The sequence below is a fragment of the Amblyomma mixtum genome, chromosome 6, assembly GCF_055824585.1.
Source record: "Amblyomma mixtum isolate Tamu chromosome 6, ASM5582458v1, whole genome shotgun sequence".
NCBI classification, from domain to species: Eukaryota; Metazoa; Arthropoda; class Arachnida; order Ixodida; family Ixodidae; genus Amblyomma; species Amblyomma mixtum.
Window position 1 is genome coordinate 57,427,077 of NC_143017.1, and position 21,028 is coordinate 57,448,104.

General features: G+C 46.8%; 1 protein-coding gene across 2 annotated transcripts in view; it reads right to left on the reverse strand.

Annotated features, from left to right (window-relative positions):
* Positions 1 to 2,398: 2,398 nt before the first annotated feature.
* Positions 2,399 to 21,028, reverse strand: part of LOC149339205 (uncharacterized) — a 110,771-nt gene continuing 92,141 nt past the window's right edge. For both annotated transcript variants that reach the window (XM_089547992.1, XM_089547990.1), the window contains exons 10-14: positions 19,468 to 19,576; positions 17,672 to 18,198; positions 13,791 to 13,945; positions 7,939 to 8,186; positions 2,399 to 5,241 (exon numbers count right to left, since the gene is read on the reverse strand). In XM_089547992.1, the coding sequence (XP_089404118.1) occupies positions 7,962 to 8,186; positions 13,791 to 13,945; positions 17,672 to 18,198; positions 19,468 to 19,576 (1,016 nt within the window). In that variant the 3' untranslated portion in view covers positions 2,399 to 5,241; positions 7,939 to 7,961. The remainder of the gene's footprint in view (positions 5,242 to 7,938; positions 8,187 to 13,790; positions 13,946 to 17,671; positions 18,199 to 19,467; positions 19,577 to 21,028) is intronic.

The following is a 21,028-nucleotide window of genomic DNA, read 5'->3' on the forward strand; positions in this document are numbered from 1 at the left end:
GGAGAAGATAAAATGCGGCCAGTAAATGCGCACTAAGGTGCATCGGCGAGTAATGATGTCACACATGAAATATGCAGTGCATAGTCCGACACATGAGCTAACAAAGGTCACTGCGTGAAGAATGGTTGAGGCTAACATGCAAGGTGAAATTAGAGCTTCTCAATATGCCCAATGTCCTTTAAATATGCAAGTAAAAAGTTCATTGCACGTCTCTGTTGCCTAGGGCAGGCTAAGGGATCTAAAACACTGTTCATTGTTAGAGGCACTGAGGAGAGTTTCTCCATGCAGTGTTCATAGTATGCACGCTCGTCAGCATATGCAGGGCACTCAAGCAGGATATGTTCCTCAGTTCTGATCGAACCGCAGTTGTCACAATGCGGACTTTCATCTGACCGTAACAGTATCGTAAGACGTTTGCAAATGCTGCGTTCAGGCGAAGTCTGTGATAAAGTGTACCCAGATGGCAAGGAATTCAAGGAGCAGTCTTGATCGGAGGTGTGGGTTGACTGAATACAGAAATTGGTAGTGATGTGTCGGCAAGCGCCAGAGCCGATGCGTTCCTTCGAAAGCAAATCTTTTAGTTATTTGAGAGGCGGAAGATTTCGTAAAGAGAGTTCGAATATATCTCCGATGTTGGTGGCCTTTACGGGCATCTTCATCTGCTTTTTCATTGGCAAGAATGCTAGTGTGCTGGTATCCACTGATATGTTATGCAGTGGCCTGCGACAAAAGCCAAGTGATGTACATACCCGATGTCGAGGGAAATGGGCTGATGATTTGAGTTCTTCAGCAGGTTGGACAGGATCTGGAGAGATACTTTTGAATCAGCAAAGATAATCCATTGGTCAGGGGTTCGGGGCAGGATAAAGGAAACAGCTTCCTTAGTGCCGTGAAGCTCAGCTAAAATTTTGATTGATTGATTGATTGTCATAGGATGTCTTCCGCTGCAGCCAGTAGTCCCAATAAGTAAGCATTGTTACTGCGTATTATTTACATGTTAAATCTGCTCATGGCGTGGATGGTTCTGTGGACGATGCACAAGCAATTTTGTAGTTCTATATTGGTAGCATGGCGATGCACAAGCAATTTTGTAGTTCTATATTGGTAGCATGGCAGTGTACCGTCTTACGTATACCACTAAAAAAAATAGTCAGCACATTTGTCCTTTCTAGCGCCTGTAAAATCACTGGCCCAGCTTACTGTTATGTCCGTGTGGCCATTGCATATCGTGATCCAAAGAACTGCCCATTCATTTGGCATAAGAAGCAGAGAGGCAACATTTCATGGCAGTTCATTAAATATGTCTCTCTATGCTAAGAACAGCAAAGCATGATATGTGAGTTAAACGGTGGGTCTAAAAATTACCATGCAGAAAACCAAAGTAATGTTTAACAGTCTCGCAAGGGAACAGCAGTTCGCAATTGGTAGCGAGGTGCTGGAAGTAGTAAGGGAATATGTCTACTTAGGGCAGGTAGTGACCACTGATCCAGATCATGAGAGGGACATAACTAGAAGAATGGGGTGGAGCACATATAGCAGGTTCTTTCAGATCATGGATGGCAGTTTGCCAATATCCCTTAAGAGAAAAGTACCTATACTACAACAGCTGTACCTTACCGGTACTTACCTATAGCGCAGAAACGTGGAGGCTAACGAAAAGGGTTCAAGTTAAGGACAGCACAGCGGGCTATGGAAAGAAAAATGTTAGGTGTAACGTTAAGGGATCAGAAGCGGGCAGAGTGGTTGAGGGCAAAAATGCATGTCAATGACATCCTAGTCGAAATCAAGAGGAAGAAGTGGGCTTTGGCAGGACATGTAATGCAAAGGTAGGATAACTGCTGCTCCTTAAGGGTAACGGAGTGTGAGCCCCAAGGTCCCGTGGGGACGACCAGTGTTGGGTTTCCCTTGGAAGCATTGTGAAGGAACCACTTTTTGTCGGGAACATCTTTCCATGTGTGTGTGGGAGGGGGAGGGAACTCAGTGGTACCCGTGACAAGATGGCGTCCACATTCAACCCGGCAGTTCATGGTTAAAGGAATGATTGGTCACGCGAGGTCACTCACGTGAGCAATCTGTGTTCACAAAGTGAGCAGGCGTGCTTAGTCGTCTAGCACATAAGCAGTCTGAAGTGTCTCTGCAGGCTTTTTTCAACATGCAGTGCAATTAAGTGTCCCGTAAATTTTGTACTTTGGCCCAACCGTGAATGCGCACACTTTGCTAAGAGTTAGATGTATTCTTCACTCAACGCGAACACTTCATGCGGACAAAGACTCTGATGTTAATGTTTGCGGCATCTCCAACGATTCGGTCTGTGACTCTATGCCTTTCAGTATACATGTTTAGGACTTCCGTTGGAAGTCGCACAGTTACCTGCTGAGGCAATTATGATAACAAGATCTTCTTTCGGTACTGACACTTTATTTCATCATATGCATTTTTGTTACAAAGGGAAATAATCTGTGCAACAAACAGCTGGTAGATTTTTTCTCTAACTAAAACTGTGTTACAACACAACTGCAATTAACGAGGGCATATAAACTCATGCACAGGGTAGGAGGAACACGTCTGTATCTATGTAGAGTATTTTACACGGTTAAACATAGCACGAGATTGGAAGTCTGCAGGTGAACCGGTTTAAGACATGCACGTCGCCTCTTCTCTCTTCAATATACATTGCACAGGAAAACCACACTACGTCTACAACGTCACAGAAAAAAGAATTACACTGTAATCATAGGAATGTAGTTTCCTAAGCCCATCCGAAGCTTAATGACCCTTGTGCGCACAACGAAGTCCACACCACGCGTGTGCCACACCGTTCCACAAACGTACATTTCCCGGCACACACTATTTACAGAACACAAGCAAGCAATCAGCTCCGAAGCTCACAGAAGAAAAATGCACACAGCTCTCGTAACACAAAATGGATATGTCCCTAGAAAAATATTCATAAATAACACGAATTGCTCGTAAACTCTGGAAAGCTCAAGGTTTGAAAAAAAACGTCCCGAGTTGTACAGCTTGACTCGAGGCCAACACTCACTCATGTTTGAAGAAAAATTAAGATAGAAATGGAAAAAAAACTGCCAGATTAGAATTGATGCCATCAATATCTTCGATGGCCAAACAAAGGCTTGAAAAACGACTGAATAACAAAAAAAGTATTCATAATTATAGCAACATAAATAATTCGAGGCACAGGTTCTCCATGGTTCTGCTCCTGACCCCATCGGGGCACAATCAGTCCTGGCTTGAGAAAAAAAAAGATTCATTACCATGGAGCAGCTCTCTTGCAACGGGCAGCAACACACACAAGCTCCTTTTCGAGCAGCTCTGGGTACAAAATGACAAAACTTCCAGCGATTGCACTACTAGCATCTAGACACTGCAGCATGCACATGACATGTTGTTCTGAGCTAGACACCATTCGACCCTCAGTTTTACCGACGCCAAAGAACACCAGAAAGAGGTCAGCAACAATGAAAAACCGTGAAACAGTTGCGCTTGAAAGTAGCTTGACGCAGCCGTGCAAAGCACTAGGGAAGCACGAACCAATGAGGAAGTTTTTGTCCCAAAGGAAAGGTTACAAAGGCTACAAAGTACTAGAAACTTGATCACGAAACTCCAGAGCAACCAGAAATGCTACAATCGCACTTCCTCCTTGTCAATCATATACAGCTAATCATTATGCAGCTGCATCCACAGTGCAATTCCTTCATGCATATTTGACAGAAGTTGAAAGCTGCAGCAAACAAAGCCCGGGATCCGGCGGCGGCCACACAAGGCCTCCACTACAGATTCTACAAATTTGGCAGCTAGCTGGTGCGGGCATGGTAATTGATGTCCATGTTCATGAAATGACCAACGAAAACAAGAGATGCAATAAACTGTAACAAACACAACAGGCACAAGGCTTAGACGCAAGTAAAAGTGACTGCGCTCTTGACTAGAAGACAAACACATAAAAAAAAAAGAGACAAAGATGTAGATGACTACTAGCTGCTGGACAAAGTGGACACGAGACAATAAATGAGGTACGCAGTAATTTAAGGGCGAGAGGCTTGAAAACAGACAAACAAACAAAGATGGGGTGGGCTAGGCCCATCTCCACTTTCGTGCACGCTTTCCCCGACTGCGTGCGTTGAAACGAACAGCACCACTGCTCCCTGTGGTGACATCTTTTTAGTGTTGATTTCTTCGTTATTTCTTTCAGCAATAAATTGTGCAATTAACAAGCACACACTCCTGCGACATCATTGCACAATCAGGCGACTTAAACATGAGGAGATGCACAAAAAAACAACACGAAGAAAATCGCCCACAAGTTCGCAGAAACAGCCAGTACGGAGTTTACGCAAACCTCGCCTCCCCCTGCACACATCTCGTGTGTGACAGACGCGAACAACCATCGACACGCAACTGCTCTGGTCAGTGACGACAAAGCAAACATACAGTACATGTACCTTGTCCTCCACAGGGTATCATGGAAGAGAAAAAAAAAACAAAAAAAAAACAATGTTCCCAGAGTCCAGAAGCATGCGCAAAAATATCTGTACATATGCCACATTCGAGGTCAGTTCGTGTTAGCAGGAAAAAAAATCTCGCTCCGTGCGACGTGTTAAAGCAAGGCATGCACATATTACCACCAGGGCCGTCACTCAGCGATGTAGATGGAGGTTGCAGTGCTAACAGCGACATCCTGTGAAGCTGTGTTGAACCAAACACAGGGAGCATGCAGTCATTACTGCAAATGCAATAACGGTGATCTGCGAACATTATGCCGGCAAGTGAAGTCTCCACACACCAAGGGTGACAGAGGAGAGTCACACGTTAGTTCTTTTATACTGTCCCCGCACAGAGTGTCACAGGTTGTCAAAGTCAGCACTGCATTCACAAACACGTAACGAGGATGCATGTACGTGCCCAGATAGAGCTCGCTATTAAGGAGAACAGTACGGGTTGCCCGAATGGGTGTGAACCTACTGCAAAAGCAAGACGGCCGAAGTAGCTAGCGACACAACGAAAAGGCGTATTTCTGCAGCAGCACGAAATGAAACTGAAGTAGTAGCTCCGAAGATAGTGATGCTGTAGAATATAGCCAAGCAGGCTTCAAAGCGAGGGGAACCGGGGCTCAACGCCGCTTCTGGACGCTGGCAAGATGATGAATTTGTTGGGGGGGGGTGGCCTGAAGAATCTCCCTGCTAAAGCTGAGAAGCTTGGTGGGCATCCCAATGCTTCGTCCTGAAATGAAACAATGAAACCAATTGATCAATTCAATGTCAAATAGGCATCTCTCTCCAAGGATATGGCACAGAGCACAGCAAGGATATCCAGAAAAATAAAGGGACACAGGGTTCGCCAAAAGCTTTCCTAACTTGATGTAAAAACAAACACACAACTTCCAAAATGACTACCAGCTGTTCTGTCCTCTTATGCATTAAAAATATTACTGTATTTACTGTAATGCAACGCTAGTTTCTTTGGCCATTATAGAAGCAAACGGTCACTCCTCCTGTTACTGAATCTTATGCAGAGGCAGCGTTTATTCACATACAGTCGAGCCCACTTACAACGATACTCAAGTGCCAAGAACATGTCATTGTTATAACCAACAACTGTTAAGACCGAGTTTGCCAAAAAATAGTCGGGATAAGGTTCAAACATTTTAATCAAGCAGAAAAAAAGTCCACTACAGTTGAATCCTGCTGCAACGAAATTCACGGTGAACGAAAAAAAATTTGTTGTCGCGGAACTTCATTATCACAAAAAATTGATGTGAAACGCAGAACATAATTACCCAAGAAGCAGAAAAGACTTATTTCTAAAAATCGGTAATCTTTGCTTGCTTGCGCTTCAAGGCGAGCAACGACATCACATGATTTTCACATTCGGTCAGCAAACCCATTGTGACATCGTCATCATGAACAGCAACAAAGTTCCTAATCAAATCGAACGCGTCCATCACCTGTGAGGCGGTTGCCGCAGCGGGTGCGTCCTGTAAGTCACCTTCGTCCTGAACATCACCTTCGTCATCGGAAGAGTCATCATTCCGGGCGGCTTTTATGATCTGCTCATCACTTATGTCCTCATGAGCAATAACGCAGGCGTCAGCGCCAATGTATTCACCAAGGTCAAGATTAGATGGCACGTTTCCCGTTTCTTCCAGCGCTTTCCAGGTGGCCGTTATCCCCGGAGCCGGTGACGCCTCTTCACCGTCGTCGTCTGTAACATCTGGTGTTACATCAGCCAAACTTACGGATCGTTCTTCGGCAAATCCTGCGTGCCTGAAACAGTTCGCAATTATTGAGCGACCCAGTGAGCTCCAAGCAGCAGACATAATTTGCAGCGCCACGTACATATCCACCTTCGTCTCTCGGCCGGTTTCGATGTTGAAGAGCAGCCGCTGAATTAACCGCCCACGGTAGGCGCGCTTCAGGCTCAGAATTACACCCTGATCGAGAGGCTGCAGGACAGATGTGCAATTAGGCGGGAAAAACCTCAGCTCCGTGTTAGTGAGCTCCACTTCGTCAGAGTGATGAGAGGAACAATTGTCCAAAAGCAGGCAAACTTTACGGCCCTGCCGCTTCATGTCGCGGTCGAATGCTAACATCCACTCAGTGAAAATAGCGCGGGTCATCCACGACTTGTTGTTCACCTTGTACTGCACGGGTAGGCTACGGGTCCCCTTAAAACAGCGCGGCTTGGCACTTTTTCTTATGACTAACGGCGGACGTTTGTCCGAGCCATCCATGTTAGTGCAAAGCAGCACCGTAATGCGCTTTTTGCTGTGTTTACCCCCATGACAGCGCTGCCCCTTGAAGTCGAGCGTCCTGGCCGGCAACATCTCATAGACCAGCCCGGTCTCATCGGCGTTGTAAACATCTGCCGGCGCGAAGTCGCTTAAAATGCCGGCCACGTTGCTCGCCTTCTACGCAGTAGCTCCGTCGAAGTCTGCGGACATCGATTCGCCGCACAACACTTTTCCGACGATATTATGGCGAGCCTTGAAACGGTTGAGCCAGCCAATGCTGGCTTTAAAATCGTCAATGCCGAGTAGGCACGCACAGTTCAATGCTTTTTGCTGGACGATGCTTCCGGTGAGTGGGACATTCCTGGCTCGGGCTTCAACAAACCACACATGCACTGCTTTCTCCAACTCTTCATGGAGGGGCCGCGTCACCTTTTTGTGCTTGGAGGATGTGCCTGAAGCAAGTGCCTTTTTTACGCTGTCCTTACTTTTGAGGATCGTAGACAGTGAACTTCCCGGAATTCCAAAGCCTTCAGCGATTGCCGCTTTCTTCCTTCCGCTTTCCGCTTGGGCGATGATTTGAGCTTTCAGCTCGAGCGAAAGGGTTTTGAGTCTCTTCAATTGCGTTGACATCGTGTCCCACGCACGGATGAAAGCACGTCGTCGTCGTCGAAGAGACACGCTGCGAAATGACGCGACCACAACACAATGCCAAAATGGTGACACTACCATCGCGTGATTTCATGCTTTGGATTTGGCTGGAACTTCTTTTTCGTCAATAACATTTGTTTTGGTTTCCATTTTGCTCGCGAAAATGCTCTGTAAAAATTGTTCGTTGTGCAGAGAAATTTAGGGCATTAATTCCTATGGGTTACTGAAGGGGAATAAAAAATTATTCGTTGTCGTGGAAATTTCGCTGTGGCGGTATTCGTTGTGGCAGGATTCAACTGTAGTAAGAGAAAAAACCATATTTCGTGAGCTTCGCTTCTTTCACAGAAAGCTTACTAGCATTTGTCTAGAGAGCACCGAACTGCTCGACGTTAGGGCTAATTAGGGCTAATTTTCACTTAGGGCCAATTAGGGCTAATTTTACTCACTCGGGGCTTTTTTTTTTTTTTCAGAATTTTCTAGTTCAGCCTCAGTGACTGATTTCACCGACTTGCATGGTGTGTGCCACATGGGACACTCACAGTTGTCCGGTGGAGAGGAGGCTTCACTTGGCTCCCTCCCCCTGGCGGGTCGCCGGCTTCTTCCAGCCCCGGTGCACTGGTATCAGGGATCGGCGTTGCTGCTGCTGTTGCTGTGGCCGCCCGCCGGCCGAGATATTAGGGCTCGGGGTCCGTGAGCCCGGAGTGGCGCCACGCGGCACCAGGCGCCGGTTGTCGGCCGCCTGGCTCTTCTTGGAGGAGGCACCAGTCGTCACAGCGGGCTTGCGGATCTGCGCGACACACACAGAAGGACGGTCACAGTGGCCCCGGCTTCACACTTTGGATGCGGTCCTTCCCAAGCACTCCACTCTGTGGAAGACCAGGACAGCGTTCCAAAGATGAGGGCATGGGCACTCTCTGAAGCCGTCAATAATGCCTCGAAGGATTAGTTTAGTTAGTTAGTTTATTGGGGTTTAATGTCCCAAAGCAACTAAGGCTATGAGGGATGCCGTAGTGAAGGGCTCCAGAAATTTCGACCACCTGGGGTTCTTTAACGTGCACTGACATCGCACAGTACACGGGCCCCTAGAATTTCGCCTCCATCGAAGTTCGGCCGCCGCGGCCGGGATCGAACCCGCGTCTTTCGGGCCAGCAGCCGAGCGCCGTAACCAATGAGCCACCGCGGCGGGGCAATACCTCGAAAGACTTGAAAAGCCCTTTCTTCAGGGCTCCTGCATCTTTTGAGCCTGAAAGGGTCACATGTTCCCACTTAGGTACCTAAATGGTTTGGTGGTTTTATGGGGGTTTAACTTCCCAAAGTGACTCGGGAATTTCAGAGTTAAAGGTAGAAGGAAAGCAGAGCAAAATAGGTAAGATAAAACAAAAAGGGGAGAAGATAAAATGCAGCCATTAAATGCGTACTAAGGTGCATAGACGAGTAGTGATGTCACAGATGAAAAGATAAAGTGCATAGTCCGACATATGAGCTAACAAAGGACACTGCGTGAAGAATGGTTGATGCTAACATGCAAGGTGAAATTAGAGCTTGTCAATATGCCCAACGTCCCTTTAAATATGCAAGTAAAAAGTTCACTGCATGTCTCTGTTGCCTAGGGCAGGCTAAGGGACCTAAAACGCTGTTCATTGTAGAGGCACTGGGGAAAGCTTCTCCATGCAGTGTTCATAGCACGCACGCTCGTCAGCATATGCAGGGCACTCAAGCAGGATATGCTCCACAGTTTCGATCGAGCCACAGTTGTCACAATGCGGACTGTTCATCTGACCATAACAGTATTGTAAGCCGCTTGTAAATGCTGCGTTCAGGTGAATTCGGTGATACACTGCCCCCAGATGGCAAGGAATTCTGGGAGGAGTCGATATGATATGTGGGTAGACTGCATCTTTTGGGCCTGAAAGGGTCAGGTGTGCCCACTTAGGTACCTAAATGGTTTCATTTTATGGGGGTTTAACGTCCCATAGCGACTCAGGCTATGAGGGACGCCATAGTGAAGGGCTTTAAAAATTTCGACCGCCTGGGGTTCTTTAACGTGCACTGACATTGCACAGTACATGGGCCTCCAGAATATTGCTTCCATTAAAATTCGACTGCCGCAGCTGGAATCGAACCCACGTCTTTTGGGTCAGCAGCCGAGCACCATAACCATTGAGCCACTGCAGCGACCTAGGTACCTAAATGAAATCGGGGCTAACCGGGAAATTTCACTGAAAACAACTGCTTGGAAGTAATGCATTGCCAGGTATCAATTCAATACATGGATGAACGAGTGAAATCAAGTGAGCAGAAAGGCAGGCTGCAGCCATCTTAGTTCTTGTTCCATTTCTTCCACAGATTATAAAAGAGATGGCTTCTAAAAGAATACCTTGGCGGTTTTTCAGCAGTCTGGAAAAGATCATTTGTGGCACAGAAAGCTTCTTCCTGACAACAAATGGCATGCACTGCCCCATAAAACGCTTCTGCAAACTACAGACACTGTCATTTCAACTGCCCTATTAATGGAAAATGTTAAAAGCTGCGATCCTGCTGAAACTGTCCATCAGGTATGTTGGGAAAGCGTCTGGACCACTGGCGAGTTCTTCCCACAGCGTGGCAACGCAACTGACATCTTTCCCTGCGTGCGCCACACTTGCAGCTTCCGTGCCCTCATGACACAGCTCAGCACGATGCAAGCAGTTATCTCAAGCCAATGGTCTCGAGCATCTCGAGACACGTCTTGCCCGGCCTGGGCAGCCAATTATCTTCAGCTCATCGTTAACCTGCAGTTTCACTAAAAGCTGCTCAACCCGGATAGCTTGGTCGCCCCGAGACTACCCAGGGCCAGCGCAGCAAGGCACTGGCAGGTGATTGGGCTTTCGGTGGCTGATCGCGGGCGCTCAGAGTTCGACAATGTCACATAGTGGTGATGGGAGTTCAGGCAGTCGTGACAGGAGTCCACTATGTGACATCTGGTGGAGGTGCCAATGGATGTCCCTGTCGCCCTCACCCCTTAGGACCTGCCAAAGCAGCCTGAGAATTCCCGAAGAAGCAGATCATGAGAAAGCCGCAGGGGCCATCCCAACCGAAGACGAAGTGCGAAGCAGCCGTCGTCTCCAGATGCATTCACCTGAATGCGGATTACTACTGGACAGCATGCGAACAAAGAAGGACTCCTCAATGCTGACGTCAACCATGGCAACGACACCAGCCCCCCTTATTTTGCACCAGCCCCAACCAGCACCCATGTTCAACGTTACACCGGTTCAACGTTACAACGTTACACCGGTAGAGGATCCTGAAGAATGGCTGGAACAGTCTGACAATGTCGCCGTATTCAACAGTTTTGATGACCAGTCTAAAGTGAGTCACGTTTTCTTCACCCTGGAAGGACCAGCAGAGTTTGGTTCGAAAACCACGAAGCTTCACTGGCGACGTGGGAGTTCCTGATGGAATTCACAAGCACCATCAGGAAAGAGCTCACCTCATTTTACATTCATGAAACCAGAACCCAAATGAGACAGTGAGCATGTACTTAGAAGCCATGAAGCGCTTTTTTCGACGTGTCGATCCTGACAGGACGGAAGAGAAGAAAGTGGAGCTTTTGGTGCGTGGCACTAAAGAGGCACTTTTCCTTCGTCTGACCCGCAATCCACCCAAGACCGTCACCGAATTCACCGGCGAAGCAGCCAACATTGAGAAAACTTTGGAAGCAAGAGCCCGCCATTTCCCTCGACAGCTCCCAGTGACCTCAACAACCCTCTCGGGCGGCACAGCATTCGGAGGCAACCTGCGGGATGTCATCCGTGAAATTGTGCGGGAAGAGCTGCGTCGCCTACTACCATCTTCCAACCAGCCTCAAGTAGCGACCCTTGAAGAAATCGTACGCGAAGAAGTGCAACATACGCTTGGCTCCCCGTCATCGTCGCCTCCGGCTGAAGCTCGAGCCTTAACCTATGCTGCTGTAGCTCTTAAGCCTAGAAGCGGCAGAATTGTCATCTTAATAAAAAAATAAAGCAAATTTATCACTTATACGTTTTCCTAGAGGCGAGGTGAGACGAAGCGAAAGACTGGTGCCCCATTTATGGCCAGTGAACGCGCCGAAAAAGGCAGCAACAATGAGAATTCAGTCCTAGGCGATGGGTCCGGCTTCGAAGGGCGCCGCCATGTTTGTCGCTGCGTGGCGGAAATCGGTCTGGACTGACCGACCTCGCCGCGCCACTTTCCGCCTCACTTGGCGTCAAAAGCGGCCGAATCCGCTTCGCTCGCCGGATTTTTGGGCAAGTGTGAATGCGCCTCAAGTCCGCCTCTTCGACGTGAACCAGCTGTTCCTGAACGCTGACCCCATGCCGGCGTCCTCCCAGCACCTCCACCAGATGTCACACCGTGACGATGGGAGTCCAAACAGTGAGGAAGACAGTGAAAGGTGCTTCTAAAAGTGAACTGTTTACTGGACTGACCTGCGCCCACAATGGACTGAAAGCAACAAGCATGCTTGGCGGTCATCGAACAGAATGCCTGCGGCACTCAGCTGCACTCAATTTAAGCTGACAGTGAACTTTCGAGATACGCATGGAAAGTTACCAACACATTCTGGAAAAACGCAGAATTGGCTCCACCTGGATGGAATGACTCGAGATAAATCTGGTTGCTTTCTGGATCGCAAATAAAGCAATGAACCCGTGTGTCTGCAGCTGTGAAGAATGAACAAACAAATGGTAAGAAGATTCGCGTCATTATATCCAATGTGCAGCTCGTTATAAGAAATACATTTTACATGCATAATGCCAGTAGACATTCTGAGTGTTCAATATAAAGAATATTTCGCGATATCAGAGTTCTTTACATTCAGGTTTGCCTGTATTTCGCTAGCAAATTGTACCGCATGCCAATATGGAATAGCGAATACGTATGCAATAGCCTGCAAAACAGTAACTGCCAAACACACAGTACACACACTCTGTAAGCACTCATAATGTGGATAAGTGGGGAAGAGGAGAACAACATAGTCATTATCTGGGACCCGTTCACAAAGGTAAACATAAATAAACTTGAAAGAATCCACAAGAAAGCAGTACGGTTTATATTTACGGGTGAGCATCAGTCAGTGATCTCGTTAAAAAAAAGTGGCTTAGCCTCTATTCCTAACATAAATCGCATATGTTGGTTAAAGTTTTTCTTTCAGTTAATTAATAACAATTACAAAGTTGACACCTCTAATACCCTTACTTATTCCTTGGGGGTACCAAACTAGAAATCGCCACTCTCTTTCCATAATGCCATTAAATTCGCGAGTTAATTGTTTTAAATATTCCTTTTTTCCAAGGACCATCACTGACTGGAATAGCCTCACGGATGATGTTGTCAGGCAGACATCATTGCATTTGTCTGAAGAGCACTTAAAATGATTGTTGTTGATGGCCTTGACGCGGTATTTTCTTGCTTATTTTCTATGTGCAATTCTGTTTTGTTCATATGTGTCTGTATATTTGTATCTTATGATCTTGTGTACAAGATCGCAGTATCCATAAATAAATAAATAAATAACACGAAAATATACTGCGATATAACACCACTGAGCATTGCTGAATTAAAGGTGCAGTGAAGAGGGATCTGAATGTAAGGGATCGGTAGTGCGTGTGGGGTCATTAGTAGAGCTAATTCTTTCTCAGCACCCCGCCGCTGCAGTCTTCAAGTCATGGCCCATCAGAAAAAAAAATTGCGTGTCCTGAGCTTAAAGGTGCACTGAAGAGGAATCTGAACTCGTCTTTTTGCAGCGGGAACTCGACCTACACGTTCCGAGCATTCTTAGAAACTGCGACTTATTGCCTTGTGTGGCCGATTTCCCTAATTAAATCAGATTAACGTTCGGCTCCCGCCTTTTTTTTTTTAATTCTCCGCGTACGGTGGGCAGAGTCGACCAACGCGTGGAGTGCTTTTCAGCCAGCTCCGTGGAGGCTTTGCTTTCGCTTTATTTTGTTTTTTAGGTTAACGTGAATAAATAGTTTCATTCGCAGATAATATAGCCGCAAAATAAGCCCGCAAAAAAAAATACGTGCGGACTATTTGCTACTACGGATTACTACGTATTTCTCCGCCGGTGGCAGAGCAGCAAGTCTTCACGGAGCTGGCTGAAAGGCACTCCACGCGTTGGCCGACTCCGGCCACCGTACGGGGAGAATTAAAGAAAAAAGGTGGGAGCCGGATGTTAATCTGATTTAATTAGGGAAATCGGCCATAAAGGGCTGTAAATCAAAGTTTCTAAGAATGCTCGGAACGTGTAGATTGAGTTCCCGCGGCAGAAAGACAAGTTCAGATTCCTCTTCACTGCAACTTTAAAACTCCACTGCAGAGGGCCACTAACATGGCCAAGTGATGCCGCTGGGCACGGATGGTCACTTGCCGTCTTTGTGGGCGACGGGAGCTTGGTTGGCGAGGTGGGCTTGGCAGCAGATGTGGTGGCAGCTGCGTCTGTCGAACTGGGTGACGCGTGCGACATCTGCTCCCAGTGGTTACGCAGCTGACGAAAGCGCTGCATCTCCTCCGCGCTTCCTTGCACTGCAGGACAGGCAGAAAGCAGTGGCTCAGGAATTTTCACTGCCCTCCGGTCAGAGATAACGGACAGACCGAGCACTCGCTGTCCGTTCAAGCCGCTGCGCAACAACTCGTAGCTGGCACAGTAAGAGAGCTACGGCAGCTGTTATTTCTCAAAGCACAGCCCTCACTCAGTGCTGAACTACTAGTGTAAAAGATCATTAATTTGAACTGCACCGGGGATGCCAACACAATCTGAATTAAGGGGGGACAGGGTCTTAGATCATTTTTTTTATTTACAGACCAAATGCAATGAAACTATACAGACTTATTCAGTTTCTTCTGCTGATTTCAAATATGCAATTTGTTTATTTCTAGGCCAATTAGTTCCTTAGATATTATATATATCATGCTATTGTCTGCTGAAACAATAGAAAAGAAATGGGCCACCAGAAATTTAATTTTAATGTGTGGGTAGATACCACAATGTGTGAGGAATGCAACGCTGGAAGCAGTTTTCAGTTTTTTGTCCATGTGGACAAATGGGCTTAACAGTTAGTTTCATGTGTGTCATGTTTTCTGGCACTGTATGTCTGGTCAACTCACTTGAAAACTAACTATTAAGCCCATTTGTCCACACTGACAATAAACTGAAAACTGCTTCCAGCGTTGCATTCTTCACACATTGTAGTATCTACCCACACATTAAAATTAAATTTCTGGTGGCCCATTTCTTTTCTATTGTTTCAGCAGACAATGACATGATATATATTAATATCTCAGGAACTAATTGGTCTAGAACTAAACAAATTGCATATTTGAAATCAGAAGAAAAAACTGAATAAGTCTGTGCAGTTTCATTGCATTTGGTCTGTAAATAAAAAAAAATGCTCTAAGACCCATGTCCCCCCTTAAGGGGGGACAGTGGTCTTGGAGACCAAAAAATGACCAAAAAATTGATCTTCAAAAAAAGACATTTGTGGAATCTGCAGCTATTATGTATTTTCCAACTGTACTGATTTTTTCCTACAAGAAATCAACATTTTTGACCGCAACATTAAACTCAGATCATTGTGTGGGCCGAATTTATGCAGGAGCAGACAATTTAGTGCCATGAAAATTGTGGACCTCTGGCTGTCTTAGAACGTCAACATCTCAGCATCTAGGACAGATGGAGATGTCATATTGTTTGCTAAGGGAAGCTGAAGGCACAGTGTGTGCAATAATCTGAGCAGATTTGTTCAATTACACTTCAAAAATTTATAATTTCGCAAAGTTTACCCATGCATTATGTTTGTTTATTTATTGGGGTTTAACGTCCCAAAGCGACTGAGGCTATGAGAGACGCCGTAGTGAAGGCCTCCGGAAATTTCGACCACCTGGGGTTCTTTAACGTGCACTGACATCGCACAGCACACGGGCCTCTAGAATTTCGCCTTCAAGAAATTCAGCCGCCGCGGCCGGGATCGAACCCGCGTCTTTCGGGTCAGCAGCCGAGCGCCGTAACCGCTGAGCCACCGCGGCGGGGTTTACCCATGCATTACATTCACGCCTTAAACATTGATATTTCAAGTGCTGTAAAATTACTAATGAGGGTAAAATGGAGAAATGGTTTTGATTATTGCACTCTCTACTCACCATACTATGTGGCCATGGATTAAAAATGATTTTTTATCGAGCAGTTTTTTTTGCACCGAAGTACTAACGAATGACTAATTAAAATTATCTCGGGAACCAACTAATTTATGAGAAAGCTAACTTCACTGTTGAAACCAGTATAAAAAACTTAGCAAGGTGGTACAGTTTCATTAGGATCGGACTAAAAATAAGGATCTAAGACCAGTGTCCCCCTTAACTGAGCTCAAATATGGAAGAAGGACTCTCATTTGTATACGCCTGAAAAAAGAGGCAAACGGTGTTCAGTGCGTCCACAACTAGCACAGTGGAGGGACACATGGCAGTTGCGAAGGACCACACCAGAGTTGGAAAGTGCACGCGAATGTAAACACGACCAGCTGTGATTTTCGACACATTTTACAGCGCAGCTGTTAAGTGCCCGTTTGAGAGTTGAGCCGCATTGCCGTTGTAGGTGTAACCGAGTGCGAGGGGACGGGAAGAGTGTGCTGGCGCTCCCATCGAGGCCAACCATGCCGAGCGAACAAAAGCACTGCCGCCGCTCGCTCGCAGATAGCCCCAGAGTGGTGCACTGCTGCTAAACGAGATGCCAGAGCAGAGGCTCGGCACTGCCGGCGAGAGGACCCTGCCCCTTGCACCACCCAAGCAGACAAAGCTACACTCAAATTTCGCATTAGGGAGTGTCGTAATTGTCCTTAGATTTTTTTATTCAGGCCACACAAGAGCAAAACAGGTGGATGGCGATCTTTGCTTCTAAAAATGAGTCGCAAACGAAGCGGTACAAAATTAGCCGTCGATTACGCTTCCGGTAATGTGATTTTTGAGTGCAGCTGCTGCGATATTTGAACTGTAGGCAATCTCGTACGGAACATGCAGTGCTGAACGAAGGCGCCTCTAGGTTTTGACTCGAGCAGCACGCACAGCGTTCCGCTGCGGATGAGCCTCACTGAGGGCAAATGGCCAGCATGTTTGCAGGGCTGTGGCGCCATCTCTGGGGAGCATCATCGGCAAGCAGGTGAAGCACACTGCTCTTCTCTTCAAGCAGCCGCCACTCCCTCCTTCTCCGCTTTCCTCCTTGCACTGTCTTTGCTTTCACACGCCAAGGCAGAGGCACACTGCTCAACGTAGGAATGGAGTTGTGCTCTAAAAATGCACAGGCAATTATATGATGCCATGCTACAAATTTGTATTGGCAGTACTGGCTGTACAGTCTGCTGCAAAAGTTCACAGTCCACCGCCCCGCCAAAATGAACGGAGCGGTGGATCGTAAACTTTATGCAGCAGATGGTACATTTCGCTTTAAACATTGATCACCTTCCCTTTGCGCTGTGGAATTCGATTTCGACACCTCTTTTTTTTTTTTTTTGTTCAGCTGCAGCATGGGCTTCAGGTGAGCGGAGGCCTGTAGGTGGGAGATGGTGGGTGCCTGGAGGTGCGCTCGCTGGAGAGCGCCCATTGGGACCCGCTCTGAACCACGACGGGCACTTGGGGACGGAGGCTTTGCTCAGACCACAGCATTTTCGCCGAAAGAGGACTACATTGCTAAAGCGGTGAAACAGAGGCAATGTTTAAAATGTTTGATGATCCAAAGAAATGCCCATTTGGAAAAGCCAGGGCTTTCCTATCGAATAGGCAAAAACAATAAAGAGAGCTCTATGGGCCCCCGCACAGAGTTCCCTATGTACCGTTGGGGACAAAAATCTCTACAACGCGAAACTGATGGTATTGGCTTATATGTGCGAAGTGCGCTCTTGCTCGACAGATTTCACTAGCACACATTATAGAGTCTATATCAAGAAGTGTGGTCTGTGATCACATGCTTATAACAAAGTAATATGCTTTTCATGTTGATCATGAGTCTTGGGCACTTTTGTCCCCGATAGTACAGTCGGGGACAAAAGTCTCCGGACCACGTGTTCCTCTAACGAAGCTGATAGCTCTGCTATTAGCCGGTGGCTGGAGACCACACTTGTGGAGGTAAAAGTTAAATTTTTGTTCTTTCATCTCCACAAGTGCGGTCTCCAGCCGCTGTTTAATAGTAGAGTTATAAGCTTCGTTAGAGGAACACATGGTCCGGAGACTTTTGTCCCCAATAGCACACTGTTCCAGGCTTGCCTTTCTGCATGGCTGGGTAGAGGGCCTTGGTGCCGGTTGACAGGCCTCCTCCATTGGAGGCGGCCACCACTACAGCCGCCCCCGTGCCACCCTTGAGCTTCTTCTGCAGCTCGAGCACACGCGAGGAGTTGTCGAGCGTCTCCTCGAGCGAGGACGAGTCCACCAGGCTCTGGCAGGTGACAGTGCGGAGGTCGTCGCTCTCGTCGTACAGCAGGCCGTTGTCATCGCTGCTGGGAGTGCACGGGGAGAAGGCAGCGCCCGAGGGGGGCGACTTGCGGGACGAGGAAGAAGCGGGGGAAGAGGGCTTCGGCTTCAGGCTCTGGGCTTCACCGCCCAGGGCGAAGCTCAGGCTGAAGCCGAAGGGCAGCTCCGAGAGGGAGCGCAAGCTGCAGGCCAGCTCTTCGCGCAGGAAGAACAGGCTGGGATGCGAGAGGAGCGGCACAAAGGCGGCCGACATCTGGTAGTGCTTCTGCAGGATCTGTGGGCTCGAGAGCAGCGTCAGGAACCACGTGTCCAGGCAGCCCAGGCTGGGAGCGGAAGACGGAAAAGTGTCCATAGTATATAATAGTATATAGTACAGTCTATAACCTACCTCAAGAATAGTTATCTTCGGCTGTTGTAAGCACGCATAGCTTTTACCTATTTTTCCTTCATTCTTGTCAGCGCGTGCGTTTCATCCCTCTTCTGTTTTTGATATGACATCAAATGTGTGTAGATAGTCATGTATCTTCTGAGATTAAACAGTTGCTAGAAAGTGCTTCGTCCTGTGTGTTCGTCCCTTTTCCGTGTTTTTATAGCGCTCACCATTTCCTTCAAGTGTCTATACTAAGATACAACTTACAAAAACAGCAGTTGCTAACACTGGGTCAGGGTCTGCGGTGTCCTGTATTACTCCGGTGGCCAATGTAAAGAATAAACGAAACCAACTTTTTGATGATTGACTATATAAAACAATCCACGCATCAAAATTCTTGAGCTCATAATTTTTTTCTTGTGATAAGCTTCTTGTTTAGGTAACAAGAAACGTTTAAGCAGCTAACTACGTTTTTGGTCGTGGAGGGCTTCTGTGCGTGGAAGCTGAATGTGGGCGGAGCTTCACTGCAGACTTGTTGTATTTGAATATAAATGCCCAAGGCTAGTCGAAGATCAGCCCTGATTCCAGCACATGTAAACGAAGGTCAGACTCAGCTGGAATGTTTAGCGCAACTAAACACACAGACACCGGAATACCGTACCAGAACTAATATGTATGCAAATTCATTTTTTGTGCATTCTATCAGTGAATGGAGTCGCTCTTCAGGTCAGCAAGTGAGCTGTATGAATGAAGATGTGTTTTTTCATCATTGTAACCCCCCTGCTGTAGCGCCTTCGGGCTAAGCGGGGTAAAAAATGAATAAAGAATAAAGAACAGAACGTAGTGGACGGACCACAGCTAAAAATGCACTAACCGGTTGGAAAGAATGCTATCGCATAAGTCATGGCTGGCATGCCATGGTGAAGCCACACCGATGCTAGGTCTAGACTCTAGTACGAATATTCAAAATTTTTCGAATATGAATTGAATTTCTTTGTTACTCTGTACCTATCGCTTTGAGAAGTTATTTGAAAATTTTCAAATATTCAGCAGCAACTGAATACTGAACCGACATTCATAAATCTGACCAAGGCAAAGCCATAAAATCTGGCCAAATTATCGGAAGATCGAATTTAAAGTTATACGAAAACAGTACAAAGGCATCCTATTCGCTTTCTTTTCTGCCGTTTATCCCGTCGACCACAGGAGAGGTCATACTCACTTTAGCAAGCCAAGCAAGCAGGCCCCGAACTTCTCGCCGTCACCGTGGAAAGCGGTGTCCGCCTGCTCAATGTATTCGACCAGCTCCTGAACCTCTTTTCGTCCCTCTTCTGCAGGAAGAGAACAGACAGTCGTCGACACACAAAGGAATGCAAGACAAGCCAGCAACAGCTGCGCATCAGACGGCACGCTGGTCAGCAGTTTCTGTACACATAACAAGAACTACGCACTTCCCCCCATCAACGCAGACAGGCAAACACAAATTTGGCTAGCTAATTCATGCGCCACCAAATGTTGCCAACTTGGTAAGGAATGCAAATCTTCATTCCTGCACAAAGCAGCAGCCTAAAAATGTTGCGGGTAAGGTAAGATTTAAGACAAGTAAGGATCATGGACTCCAGAACAGGGTGGGAGGTGTCAAAGGTATGAACCCCCCACCCACACACCTTATCTCCAACTGCTTGCACTCAGATTTCTGACAAACGTTTCAGTACCAGGACATTATTAAAGCCAAGTACAGTGGGGCTGAGCCAGTTGGTTTCACAGCCAGTCGTAAAGCATTTAATCTGAATAACCTAAACTAACCATGCCCAAACAGAAGTCGCTGATTGACTGACCCCTGTTCATGAGCATGATGAGGAGGATTGAAATAGACTATGCACAAACTTTTTTAATGCAGTCCATCAATCCTCGTGTATGCATATTAAAGGAACCGAACACTGCCCAGAATGTGTTATAATATTTACGGTAGAAATGGCAATATCGTGCCTCAAACTACAGTAGCCGACTGATTTATCGCAGTCCAATAATTCGGACTAGCACAATATTTCGGACTTCGCTGAGGAACCGTCGCAAACCTCATAGGAATGTGTACATTTTCACGACCGATATTTCCGACTTTGTCGAGTATAAAAGTTCGAATTTCCGGAATAAAATAGACACCAACAATATTGTGGTGAACGTTTTTCAACCGAGAGTTCGCTATTTAGTCTTAACATAGATGCGAGCGGGCACTGCTGTCACAACCAACCCATTCTCTGCCATTGCGAAAGGTGCCATCTAGGATTTAAACGGGGATTGGCTCGGCAGGCACAACCGGACTGGCTTGGACAGGCTTGGCTATTTGTTCTCCATCGTTGCCATTCGAGATAATGAGATGCTCTCCATTGCCTTCACGATTGCTGAGAGGTCATCGCGAACGTCATTGACCCATGCAAACTGACTGCTCATGCTTCACACAGCGAGTGCATTCAATCGCGGCATGACTGCGGCCATGTCACAATGTCTGGTATCTTGATGTGATAGGGTGCGAACATGACGAAAGCATGGCTATAGAGTCTAATATTGCTTGTAGGGGGAACATGGGGAGCGGCCATTTTCGCGACTTTGAAAGCCAGCTTTTTGCAGAAAAGTTTATTTTTCAAGTTCACAGATTTTTCGGACTGTTCGATTATTCAGACCATTTTCCGGGTCCCGCCGGGTCAAAAAAATCGGTCGGCAATATCAATGAAACAAGGATTTACAATTTTAATTTGGCACTGAAAATAGCATAAACAGCCTTC